The sequence below is a fragment of the Leptonotus elevatus genome, chromosome 17 (assembly GCF_054856555.1).
Source record: "Leptonotus elevatus isolate MCC_2025b chromosome 17, RoL_Lele_1.0, whole genome shotgun sequence".
NCBI classification, from domain to species: Eukaryota; Metazoa; Chordata; class Actinopteri; order Syngnathiformes; family Syngnathidae; genus Leptonotus; species Leptonotus elevatus.
In genome coordinates this window covers 11,773,960-11,787,962 of record NC_141255.1, presented here as the reverse complement: position 1 = coordinate 11,787,962, position 14,003 = coordinate 11,773,960, and the positions used below count along the sequence as shown (strand labels likewise).

Sequence of the window (14,003 nt, the reverse complement as noted above, 5' to 3'; positions counted from 1 at the left end):
TGCGATTATTACAATTTTTTAAAAAATTATCGTCTGACGCCCCTAATTTAAATTTTTTATATATTTTTTTAATTTGTGGCATTAGGTGATTATGAGTATGAAAACCTAGGAAAAAGTTTTATTGTACATTTACAACAGATATAAAATTTTTGATTAATCTTAAATTAACTAGTAGGTCATGTAAAAAAAATAATCGCATGACGCAATAAAAGAAAAAAAGAAAAGATTATTAAAAATTAGGGGCGTCAGGCGATTAAAATTTTAATTGTAATTAATCACATGACCTACTAGTTAATTTAAGATTAATCAACAATTTTACATCTGTTGTAAATGTACAATAAAACATTTTCCTAGGTTTTCATACTCTTGAAAAAAAAATGAAACTAATAGAAATAGTTCAAATGAATTTTTGACGTCTGTAGCCGTCAATGAATGTCAGTGAAAGTAATGGATTGTGCATTTCTGTCTTTGCAGCAGCAGCCATAGTGTCCGGTGATGACGCCGTCTTTCTGACGCCAGGCAGGATGAGCCAGCGCCAGGTGAAGGAACGGGACAAGGACAAAGACAAGGACAAGGACAAGGACAAGGAGGCAGTCCTCCAAACACCCAACCGCGAACATATCACCTCTCCGTCTTCACTCAGCCCGGGTGTCAGCTACAGCCACGGTATGCTTGGGACTTTCCTCTTCCTTGATAAATAACGGTAATCATTTCTTCCTCACGGTAGAGTCCAATTTTACTCAACATTGATTTTAGTTACACATTTTTCATCATTATAAAAAAAAACATTTAATTTATTTTTAATTCGGAATTGTCACTCAAATTGCAATTTTGCCCAAAATATTCTTTGTATCAATAATAATTACCCCAATTTTAAAATTTAAGGGATATTTAAAAATGTTTTCCAATTAAATTAATCCATGACTTATGTGATTTTTATTTGAATTTAGATTTTAGATATAGTTTTTAAAACTGGTGTTTTTTTTAAATGGAATTGAGTTTTTTTTAGGACTTAATCTGTGAATTCTTCCTGAATTTGACTTGAACCGTAGTTACATGCCGTTAACTCATTCACTGCCATTGACGGCTATAAACGTCAAAAATTTATTTGAACTATTTCTATTAGTTTAATTTTTTTTCTCCACTTTTGTTAACAAGAGTATGAAAAACTTTAATCGCCCGACGCCCCGAATTTTTAATCTTTTCTTCTTTTTTTAATTCATTCACAGCCATTGACAGCTATAAACGTCAAAAATTCCTTTTAACTATTTCTATTAGTTAAAAAAAAAATCTCACTTTTGTTAACAAGGGTATGAAAACCTAGAATTTTTTTATTGTACATTTAGAACCTAATTTTTAATCATCTTTTTTAAAAAAAATTATAAATATATGGCAGTGAATGAGGTAATATTTGTCAACTGTAGGTGTGTGAAACCCTATGAGAATTTTTTGTTATTAGTTAGCTATTCCAGTAGTTAATATTGTCTATTTATGAAATCAATCACCTACAAATCACTCAAACTAAATGAGAACCTTCAGTTAAATTAAAATATATATAAAATACAACCTCCTTGGTGGATATGTATATGTACATTTATAAAGTATATTTTTAGCTATTATTTTCCAAAATAGTACTACTATACAAACTACATATGTATTTGTAAGTCAATATATGGCACGCTTTCATGAGACACTCTCAGTCACTCTCGTGTCACCTTCCGCAGTGCATAAACCACAAAAGGACATCTAAACATTGCCTGCGCTTTATTTATGAAGCACTTAACCTTAAACAGACCTCATTTTGGCGCCCAGCTGCTAGGCTGTGCTGTTGTCTTTTTTTTTCAATTATTATTTTTTTAACCCTGTAGACCAGACCTGGGCATTGTACGGCCCCCGGGCCACATACGGCCCTTTGCTTGACTCTCACCGGCCCGTGTAAGGTTAATAGGGAATTACAAAATAAACATATTTTCTAATTTTACCTCATGCATGGACTAAAGCTACATTGCTTTTATTTTGAAGTTGCATTTCATTCACGTACAATGACGCGATACGTCAATCAAGACGTGCGCATCATTGACAAGACGACTTTAGCCCTGAAAAATGTCTACACATGCTAAAAAAAGAAAGGTAGATGCTGAATGCAGGGTTTTCAACAAAAAATGGACTGCTAAGCATTTATTTACAGAAGTCGGAGGTAAAGCCGTGTGTTTAGTTTGTGGAGAGCAGATCGCTGTGTTCAAGGATTATAATTTGAGTCGGCATTATGAGACACAACACATAGAGAAGTACAAAAACTTGAGTGATGCTGAGAGGGGACGGACATCGGAGGTGTTGCTAGCTAAGCTACAAAAGCAGCAAGGCTTTTTTACCAAGCTTCACGGATCCAGGGATGCAGCAACCAAGACCAGCTTAGTGATATCCCACAAAATCGCTAAAAACTGTAAGCCATTCTCAGAGGGGGGGTTTGTGAAAGAGTGCTTGGTGGACTCTGCAGCACTAATATGCCCTGAAAAAAAAGAAGCATTTGAGCAAGTCCCGCTTTCCCGGCGAACCGTGACCCGGAGGATTGAGGACATCGCGGGAAACCTGAAGCTTCAGCTGGAAAGTGAAGTGGCAAGTTTTGACTTTTTCTCCTTGGCTTTGGACGAGAGCTGTGATGTCCGTGACACAGCCCAGTTACTCGTGTTTGTTCGTGGGATAACGGACTTTAAGATCACGGAGGAGCTGGCTGCAATGCGGCCAATGAAAGGGACAACGACAGGGAGTGATCTGTTCACGGAGGTAAATGCGTGCATGGACACACTGGGACTGAAATGGGACAGACTGGCAGGTGTCACAACGGACGGTTGTCCGAATCTTACAGGGAAAAATGTCGGTCTTTTGAAACGTATGCAAGATAAAGTGAGTGAAATTGACGCAGACCAGAAATTGGTATTTTTGCATTGTATTATACACCAGCATGTGTTGTGCAAGTCAGTGCTAAAAATTAACCATGTTATTGATGTTGTGACTAAAATAGTAAACTTCATCAGGGCACGAGCATTGAATCACAGACAGTTTGTTGCACTTTTGGAGGAGCATGAGAGTGAGCATAGTGACATCAGCTACCAGACAGCTGTCAGATGGCTCAGCCTGGGCAAAGTGCTAAAAAGAGTTTGGGACCTAAAAGCAGAGATTCAAGAGTTTTGTGAGAAAAAAGGCAAAGACATCCCAGAGCTCTCAGATGAGGACTGGATGGCAGATTTTGCATTTGCTGTTGATGTGACTGCACTGATGAATGAACTGAATACCAAACTGCAAGGCAAGGGCCTTTTTGTTCATGAAATGCACAGCCTGGTGAAAGCTTTCATGAGAAAGATACAGTTTCTTTCAAGCCAACTGGAGAGCAACACTCTCACTCACATGCAAACCCTGAAAGAAGTTACACCTTCAGCTGATCACCTCCGCAGGTACTCATCCATGTTAGGAGCACTGCATGGTGAGTTTTCAAGGCGCTTTGAAGACCTCAGAACAATCGAGGATGAAATGTGCATGATTTCCTCTCCCTTTACCTGCAGTGTGTATCATGTACCCAGTGATGTTCAGCTAGAACTCATTGACCTGCAGTCTGATGCAGTACTGGCAGAGCAGTTTAAGTCAGGATCACTGCTGGGTTTTTACTCTTCTCTCAAGAAGGAGAACTTTCCAAACATGAGGAGACTTGCTCAGAAGATGTTGGTTCTCTTTGGCTCTACCTACATATGTGAACAAACATTCTCAGTAAAGAAGTTTACCAAATCCAGGTATAGATCCTCTCTCACTGATGATCATCTGTCAGCTTTGCTTCGCATCTCCACCTCAGACATTCAACCTGACTTTGATGCACTTGTTAAAGCCCAACAGAGACTAGATTTCTCACACTGAACAAGAAAAAAAGAACTGAAAAACACCAAATGAGGTGGTTAGACTACAAATGTTGGCATGTAAAGGCACCAATTAGCAGTGAATGGAACACTTTCTTTGGAGGCCTTTTTCTCAAAGTCACAGTTCAGTGACAGTCATTATAATATGATGTATCTTGCTTGATATTTAGAGTACAAGACAATATTGTGATGTCTTTAGAAAGCTAAGAATCTCTTTCCAACAGTACTAAATGTGAAACTCAAAATGTGATTTGTTGTGAATTTGACTGAAAATGATCAATATAATGAGTCACAAATGTTAAAAGTGTTCACATTTTATTTAACATTGTCTTGGGAAAATCTGAATAAACATTTTTTTGTAAGGCAAACTCATTTTTTCATTGCTTAATCATAACATACTGTTACCAGCTTGTCAAAAATAATGCTATTTGCTACTTTTTATCAAAAAAATACAATTAAAAAATACAATTACAATTAATATTATGTAGAATTGAGTTAAGCCTTTTGACCCGGCCCTCCACAATATTTTCTGTTTCTCATGTGGCCCCATGGAAAAAATAATTGCCCACCCCTGCTGTAGACACCTTGCCAGAAACAATGACTCATTCCTCTTAAAGTGGTTTGAAGCATGCATGCCTCTCTGCTGCTCATTACATTGTGCTCCTCCTTACCTTATAAGGTGCCATTTAAAACCTAACATGATTTATGACACTTTTATTTTGAAAAATAAATAAATAATTTAATTCTACTTTTTCCACTGTGCCCTATTGTTGTATAAGTACGCCCTCTTGTGGATTGCATTTGTTAGTGGCTGTCTGGAGGTTGAGATTTGTCATTTGTTTTGACAACTGCAAATTTTCCCACAATGCATATATATTAGATTTATATATATTAAGTACAATTAAACTCATAATTATTCATGTAAACTATTTTAATCTTAAAACGTCATCATTGTAATTAATCAGTGTGATACAATTATTTACAATCACACAGTAAGTAATAAGTGAGCGCTGATATACTTAATCACGAATGTGCATTTTTTTTAAATTAATAAAAACAAAATATACTGAAGCAAGCACTATTATTTTACAATCTAATTTTTATTGTAAATTGTTCCAAATATACTTTTAAAATGTTTGTTTTTTTAATTTAATTTTGCAAAATGTTTTTTAGTCACAGGGTGAAAATGATTGTCTCTAAATAAATCATGTTATGTGTGAATAATTTCAAACATAAGCAATCTAGTTCTTTCTCTTTAGAGAATGCAACTTGAAGGAAATACAGTGAAATGCTTTCTAGTACACGTTAAGTGATATATTGGATTCATAATGGAATCTAAATGACTGCACAATTCTATCATTGGACAGTGGAATTATCGTGAGTACATGAGCTCCTCTGATGATGTCTTCCAAGCGTCTGAGACAGAATGTGGCGAGTGGGTGTGCGAAATTGTGTGCGAAATTGTGTGCACATAACTTGCATTGATGCTGGTGCCAGAAAGTCCAGATGCCCTGGAATCATTATTCCGGCCTTGAAAATCCATTTACTGACTCTTCTATCCATTGCTTTGGTGTGTTAGTATTTGAATGTGCTCTAATAGTGTTGAGTACACTTTGCCTTGAATATTTGCCTTTCGTACGCATGTCCTTTACTGCCCACACCTATTGAAGACCATTTACTATTCCATAAGAAAGTAGGATTATAACGGTGTTTAATCGGCTAAATTCTGGCCAATTATTTATTCATTTGAAAATTTGAAAAGGCATATTATCAGTCGACATAATCAGCCATCTTATTAACTCATTCACTGCCATTGACGGCTATAGACGTAAAAATTTTAACTATTTCTATACTATTTAGTTTAAAATTTGTCCCCACTTTTGTTAATAAGAATATGAAAACCTAAAAAAATGTTTTGTTCATTTAGAACAGATATAAAATTTGTGATTAATCGTGAGTTAACTAGTGAAGTCATGCGATTAATTATGATTTAAAAAAATTCATTGCCAATTATTTTTAATAATATTTTCTTCAAAAAAAAAGAAAAAAATTAAAAAGAAAAAGAAGAAAAGATTAGATTTTTTCGTAATTAATCGCATGACTTCACTAGTTAACTCACGATTAATCACAAATTTTATATTTGTTCTAAATGTACAATATTTTTTTCCTAAGTTTTCATACTCTTGTTAACAAAAGTGGAAAAAATGTTAAACTAATAGAAATAGTTCAAATTAATTTCACGTAGTTGGTCTTTGCAGAGGATAAAGAGCCTGTGAGTATGTTATATTGTGTCTACATACTTTTTACTTTGACTTGTTTTTCCCCCACCCCCAGGTTAGGAGAGTTTGGTTAGTGTAGTGGCTGCATTATCATCACTAACCACCAAAGCGTCCTTGGTCGGACTTGCATTATGACTCACCAAAGCAAAAATAAACCCTGAAAAGGCTGTTTGACGTGGCTCGTGGATGTGATTGGGTAGCTGATGAAAACCCAGAGAAAGGGCTGATGTAAACAGCGAGACGACAAAGGCATCAGAAGAGCGCAGCTGGGGTCAGTGCGGATTTAAGTTCAGCTTCTTCTGGGATTATGGCCTGTTAACAGCGTGGTAGTGCGATCGGATGGCCGGCCTTATCCTCGCCCTCGGCCAATCTCTTCGCGGCGTTGCTTCTTTTACCTGCGATCTCATCCAATGAGCGCTCTTAAGAGGGACTCGGGGGGTGACAGAGAAGCTAGTGGAAGTCAGTTTGACGCTATGATGGGAGAATACACTGGCGGCAGGGTCTTGGCTATGCTTGGATGGCTAGAGGCTTGCCTGGGCTGACGCCGTGTGGATCTAAAGTAAGCCAATTTGGAAATTATTCCAACCTTGCAATATGGATATAAAACGAGGAGTGATATGAAGAGGCATCTGTTGTTTACATTTATCCTTGACGTCATGTCAGTGTCCTCTCATAGTGAGAGAATGAGAATGTTGAGTAGGAGGAGGTGCACTCTATATAATTAATCATCCAATGTCACACTTCCTGTTCCTTGAGTGCAATTGGACTGTAGCTGGGGAAGGGGGCTTTCAAAAAGCTTCTTTGTTCCAAAGCTAAGCCTGAGGCTTACAGGGTCTGCTTTTGCAGTCGACGTGGTTACCTGCATGTGACCACTTGTTTTGCTATGTCTTTGTATTACTAAATCCGCATGGTGTTATTGACTTGTAATCCATTTGGTGGCAGTGTCAAAGCCAGGTCACTTTTGAGCCTTTAAAGCTGCTTCGTTTTCCAGTAGACCAGCGGGTCTTCATTTTTTTTTTTACACCACGCACCACCTCAGAAAATACTTGTACTGCTCTCCAAGTACCACTATGCACTCTAAAATAAACAGTTGGTCAAAATAGGTCAAAAATGGGTTAAAAAAAATTTAACTCAAGAAATTGGTCTTTTAGTGTAAAACAACTTGTAAATATTGGTCAGATCCTTTACTTGGGTCAAAAAATTGGGTCATTTTGTATATAACAAGCCATAATGTTGGGTCAAATTGACCCATAAAGTGGATCGGTCCATTTTTTATCCATAATTGGGTTACTTTTGACCCAACTGTTTTTAGAGTGTAGTGACCAAATAAAATACAGTAACTAGTAGGCCTAAGACAGTGGTTCTTAACCTTGTTGGAGGTATTCACCAGTTTTCTATGTGCATTCACCAAACCCTTCTTTATTGAAAAATAAAATGATATATATTTTTTCTAATTCAGGACATAGGTATAGGGTTTACTGGTGAACAAAATGAACAGGGAGAGTAGCCTTTTCATCGCATCTGGCTCTCTTCACATAGAATTCAGAAAGTGTCGTACTCCCCATCTCTGTAGTATTTATGTTTTACTAGATAGCTAGATAGTGCTGGACTACAATTGTTCAACTTGGCATTACAAATCATGCAGTGAGGACTTTGACTTCAATCACTCAACTCTGTATTTATAGAGCACTTTAAAACCCAAAGATGAAACCCAGGGGCAGCAGATATAATGAAAACAGCAGAGGCCCCGGATTTGAACCCTGTGGAACACCATACGTTCCATTATACCTGTGAAGTCATACTACACATATCTGGCTGACCACTTTCTTTCTTTGCTGGACAGGTACACACTCTAAAAAGTAACCCACTTTATGGGTCAATTTGACCCAACTTTCTGGGATGTTTTATACAAATTGACCCAATTTTTTGACCCAAGTAAAGGATCTGACCAATATTTGAGTTGTTTTTACGCTGAAAGACCCATTTCTTGACTCAAAGTTGGGTCAAATCGACCCAAGTAGAGGATCGGATCATTTTTGACCGAAATGTTTTTAGCGTGCAATAATAAAGAAATGACACGACGTACCATCACATCAGTCAAACTTGGATGCAGCTCTCCTCCCCATCCAAAGGGGGGGGGGGGGGGCTGAGTAGGAGGGGCTGTGAGGTACTTCCAGAGTGCTGTGCGCCTCGTCGCTCACAATCGAGTGAGTGAGTGAGTGAGTGAGTGAGAGAGAGAGAGAGAGAGAGAGAGAGAGAGTGGGGGAGAGAGAGAGGGAGGGAGGGAGGAGCAGTCAGCTGAGGGAAGCATCGAGGAAATACCGCACTCCACTCTGAGCTCTTTTGCTCTGTCTTCCCTTGCTTTGGTTCTCTTACTTGGCTCGCCGTAGGAGCACGAGACCCCCCCTTTCACCCTCTACCCTGGGGGTTTCTCAGCCGCCACCACCAGCAGCACTCCCCTTTACCGTCACGCCCCACCCGCCCGTCCGTCCCTCCCTCCCCCCGCTCGCCGAGGGATCGCCCGCTGGCCCCCATGATGAAGGAGGAGGGCTTGCTGGGGCGTCGCCGGTTCTCCACGTGCGGCGGCACGGCCTCGCTGCGACCCCCGCACCCGGACGGACGCAAACTCATCCGCAATGCCTCCTTCGGGGGCTATAACGAGCTGTCACCCATTTCGCTGTCAGGTGGGTGTCAGAAAGGATGTAGGGTTAGTCAGTCCATTTTTTTAGTTGTGCCTTGTGATTGACACGTGTTTGTATTATTAGTTTGTTAGTGATGCCGAGTCATTAGAGATGGTGTGACTTGTGTCCTTAATTTGTGGCTTTCGTTGGTTGGATGTAGTCAATAAAAACGATTGAAGCAACAGTATGGACAACTCGAGGTAAAGTAACTACTTTATGATCATGTTGACAGTAAACAGGACCGTCTGTTTATTGCCATAGCAACCCAGGATTACCTTAACGCTGGTAGACCAGCCAGGACACCTTTGATGCCATGGTTGCTAACTTTGCTGCTTGTTAATATGATCTATATTGCTCAATAGTTTGACCATGTATTGTTTACTAACTGTCCTAATGTGTCACATTTACCAAAGTGGCTGTAAATTTGATAAAAGAAACGGACGTTTCTGAAAACACAGTCGCTGTAGTTCAAATATTTCCTTATTAAGTGAATACATACAGTATGTGCATTTCTCTACATAAAAAACAACAAACCACTTAAGTGTGCAAATATTTTTTTTTTTACACATTGTTACTAGAACCAAACATATAATCGTATATAATTAACTGCCAATTTAGATGAAGTAAAAAATATTAATAAAATATGACCCAATGGAATTATTATTATTTTTGGCTGTACTACAATAAAGTGTAATTGCACACCTACTCCAGTAGGTGGCAGTGGTAGACTCATTGTCAGTGCACCAGGGGTAATAGCTCCTCTGCAAAGATGTACTTAAAACAGTTTTATAAACAAATGGTACTATTTATAGTCACGGTGGCGATTTTTGTGTGTGGGGGGTGCAAATGATTTTCCTCTTCCTGGGGGGGGGGGGGGGCATAACAAAAGTTCTCAGTGTCTCGTTTGGGTTGGATGAAAGTTGATGCCTAACACCGCTGCTGCTCCCGCTGGATGATAAAAACGACTGCTGTCCCCTGCAGTCCAAATTTGGATTCGCTTGTCTGACTCCTCCCTCTATCAGTTGGCAGCTGTTGATATGATGTTAAGTACCTGCATAGTGGCATGACAAAGCACAATGTATAGCGGGAAAAATACGTATTGCTCTGAAAGAGAGGAAATGGAATTTTAATATCAGGCTTACTCATTTGAGTAGTTTGATACATGCCACCATTATTCTATTTGTTGCTCGTGACCCTTTGGTTGCTAGCCGGCTTTCTCTTTAACTAGCATATCCTCCGGCCACAGACATACTTTGAGCCAGTAGATGTCTGAGTCATTGTTTATCCCCTAGCCAGAGCTCCATCCTCTGATTTTGGATTGCTAACAGGCGCCATTTCTTTTGCAAGACAAACTGCAGACGACAGCTGGTGCAGTGGAATCACTCTTATTGCTTTGCCGTATTGTTTTGTCTGCACAAATGTTGTTGTTTTTTTTTTGTACGCCGCCATCGCAGTAATTACAGTTTTTGGGAATAGAAGCCAGCTGAGGGTTTGAGGTTCCTGAGTCACGTTTGTTTGTGCGCAGACGCTGTTTGTTGTCCTGGCACTGGCTCGACTCAAAATCAATAGTCTCTTACCATTGATTGTTACTTAGGAAGGCTGTTTAACCTTTTGGTGCACAACCTATAAAATATCATCATAATGTCAAATGGCCAATTGCGGTTGATAATATGATACAACCTTTCTTGAAGTTTTTTTTCCGCCTGAGCTGAACTATGTTACATTATGAGGCAATACACATAACACAATATTCCATCCATCCATTTTCTTAACCGCTTATTCCTCACAAGGGTCGCAGGGCTGCTGGAGCCTATCCCAGCTGGCTTCGGGCAGTAGGCGGGGTACACCCTGAACCAGCCAGCCGATCGCAGGGCACACAGAGACGAACAACCATCCACACTCACAATCACACCTAAGGACAATTTAGAGTGTTCAATTAACCTGCTGTGCACGTCTTTGGAATGTGGGAGGAAACCGGAGTACCCGGAGAAAACCCACGCAGGCACGGGGAGAACATGCAAACTCCACCCAGGAAAGCCGAAGCCCGGGCTCGACCTCACGTCCTTTGCACTGGGAGGCAGACGTGCTAACCAGTCATCCACCGTGCTACCCATAACACAATATTCAATTATCAATTCATTAATTTATTCATTTTAAACTTGATAGCTGCTTGCTTAGCTGGCGTCTCGTTGACTTCTTCAGACAGCAAACTAGAGCACTGCACTTTATTTTGTCTTTCAAGACATGATTAATCGATTAATAAACAATCTGTGCAATGCAGTTTTCTAAACATCTATCAATTTCTCTGCCCATCCCAAAGACTTAAACAGCCAATTTGTAAAATGATTTCTAACAATACAAAATGGAATGAAATATTTAAATCAGGCACACTATTTTTGTGTTGTATTATCACAGACAAAAAAATATCTCTTAATATGCACTTAATTGCTATTTTAGTGCAGTAAAAATGAAAGCCAAGTCAAAAGCTGTCCAAGCTGTCTTTTGGGATTACTTAACATTGGATCCCACACACAGAGTGGGTTTGTTCTTATTTTCCCTTTAGTGGAGCTGGCATACTCATCCTCCCCCAAAGACATCTGCCAAAATAATAATGAGGCAGTTGGCAAAAATCCCACACAAGCCAAATTGCTGTCAATCTGTTCCCTAAAAATGTGTTGTTGTCTTCACTGCATTGTCCTGCTCTCATGCTTTAATGATCATGCTTTAATGATGTCTTACCCCGCATTTTGTGTATATTGAGGGGGCCAAGTGTGAAGCCAACGGAGAACTGTGTTAAATGTAGACCACCTGTCATAAAGATACTTTACAACTTGAAGCGCTTTAATGCTAACTCTTTCAATTTCAGTGAGCTCTTGTTCTTCTGTTTTAAACAAGCCCATATAACATTTGGTGGTTTGTATTCTATGTGCAAGGTTTTGCAAATTTACATACTCATACAAGAGCCCATCAAGCCCATAGCGCTTTAATTCAGACTCTTTCAATTTCAGTGAGCTCTCTGCGTTTTACCATTTTGAGTTTATAGTTTGTCTTTTCCACGTTACAGTGTTAAGAAGATGTATTAGACCACCTATCATGAAGAGAGCTTCCAGCTCGTAGTGCTTTAATGTAAATACTTTCAATTTCACTCATTTTTACCATTTTGAAGAGAAGAAACACATTTCAAACAGAATTTGAATTTTTCAACCCTGGCTTTTGTCTTTTCTACAAGAGTCACTTTTAAAATTCAGCAATCGTACTTTTAGCTCCAAATGATCATTTAAATTAGATTTAATTGAGGACTGCTGTGGCATGAACCACATTACTGAAAGCTGGGCTACAGTCCAATGCCGCGGTGTTATTGATACCATCATGTGACATCACAGATATTGGAGAAGCTGAATACATCAGCACATTCTATCTCCATTGACTTTATATGATGCATTTACTTTATAAGTACAGTAATTTCTGGATTATAAGGCGCACCCGACTATAAGCCGCGCTAGCTAAATTTGGAGAATACTCAAGTTTGTTACCGGTTAAGTTTGTTTGTTTGTCACCGGGTTCCCGCTGCTTTCTTTTATTCGTTCTGTCTCTCCTACTGTATTTGGGCTCACTTGATGTATTTTGCTCTGCCTGACACTTGCACCTCATTTATAGTGCATCCTTTGTATTAGCCGCGGGGTCGAATGCAAGTGAAAAAAGTAGCGGCTTATAGTCTAGAAATTACTGTAGTGCACACTCCTTCTGTTGCGAAGGGTGCATAAAAAAACCTGAAAATCAGTCATCGGACTCCCTTTTCTACTACAATGGAATCTACAACAAGAATCTGACCTTATCAAAACCCTCCGCGGTGTCGCCATTGTCTCCTTGAAAAGGACAAATATGAGTAAACAAAGAAAAGCCAGTCAGGCATCTGAGGCCATGAAGCGTGTGACTTTGATTGCAAATTGATAACGTTTGCTGTGTGCCGCGGTATTAAAGTGCAAAACTTGTAACTGACGTGTTTACCGCAAGAGGTTGGCATGGGGATGTGCGTCAAGTGGGTGCAGATGGTCTGGCAAGACCACACTTGTGGGAAAACAGACTCTATAAGGAGACGGGGGAAAAGTGACGGACCGTTTTGCATAATATGCATTAATGTGCATTTCTGCATTTTTCTTTTTTGTTGTTGTTGTGGATGTCCATGTCAAAATAGCGGCGTAATAGACGAGCATGTGCTTGTTTGAAAAAATGCTGCAGTATTGATGGATTTTTTTCTTCTCTGTCATTTTGTCGTAGGTTTCGAGAGAGGGAAGGAGGACCTTTTATCGTTGCCTTTGAAAGAAGACTCACTTTCCATATCCAAGAGCAAGGTGCACTTGAAACACACTCATAACAGCAAACATGGGCGGCATGGCTCAGTGGTAGAGTGGTCGTCTCATGACCGCGAGGTTGTAGGTTGGATCCCCAGCCCTTGTGACCATGTCAAAGTGTCCTTGAGCAAGACACAACCCCAATTTGCTCCCAGTGGACCTGGCAGCAGCCGAGAGAGAATACAAGTCTTCAGTTGAACTCAACTTTGTAATCAACTCAAATGCTGACTTATTTGCATGTGCAGATTTACAGTATCTGGAGAAATAAAAGAAACAAAACAAATTGCATTAAAAGGAACTATCTGAGTGCTATCATTCAAAAGCAAATTACACCCCTAATGCAAATAAACTCAAATATATAAATGTTTACAGGCTGTTTTGGATGAAAACTATATTGTTAGTCTACATTAGATTACATTGCAAGTTACTAACAGCCACACACTAAGTTAGCTACCAACTACTAAAAACAAAGTGCAAACATCAGCCAAAAAACAAGCATATAAGAGACATTGACACTCATTGTGTTTGACTAAGCACAGATAAAAAAACGAATCGGCATGAATTTGAATTGGAACGAACCAGAATGGACACGATGTCATTTACTACTGTACGCTACGAGCTGAATGACGAACGAAGGACTGAAAACAGGAAATGGAAATATGGCGTGGCCTTTCAAATTAAAAGCATGCGTTTCCAAATTAGACATGGGTAAACATTGCAAACAAAACAACTGGAAGAATTCTTAACTGGTGTGTGCGTGCGTGCGTGTGGTCACCATATGGTGTC

At 39.3% G+C, this 14,003-nt stretch overlaps 2 protein-coding genes across 10 annotated transcripts in view; both read left to right on the top strand.

Moving 5' to 3' along the window:
- osbpl8 (oxysterol binding protein-like 8) overlaps positions 1-14,003 on the top strand; it is a 50,778-nt gene that overhangs the window by 21,703 nt on the left and 15,072 nt on the right. For 5 of the 9 annotated variants that reach the window (XM_086059965.1, XM_086059970.1, XM_086059966.1 and 2 more), the window contains 2 exons: positions 475-666; positions 13,144-13,217. In XM_086059965.1, coding sequence (XP_085916091.1) covers positions 475-666; positions 13,144-13,217 — 266 coding nt within the window. Of the gene's footprint in view, positions 1-474; positions 667-6,641; positions 6,744-8,499; positions 8,869-13,143; positions 13,218-14,003 lie in introns of those variants that run through there. The other 4 variants (XM_086059967.1, XM_086059964.1, XM_086059968.1 and 1 more) reach the window with 3 other exon arrangements.
- On the top strand, positions 676-4,237 carry LOC147159900 (general transcription factor II-I repeat domain-containing protein 2B-like). Its single transcript, XM_086059972.1, has one exon. It carries the CDS (start codon positions 2,104-2,106, stop codon positions 3,904-3,906), a length of 1,803 nt encoding a protein of 600 aa, XP_085916098.1. The 5' UTR covers positions 676-2,103; the 3' UTR covers positions 3,907-4,237.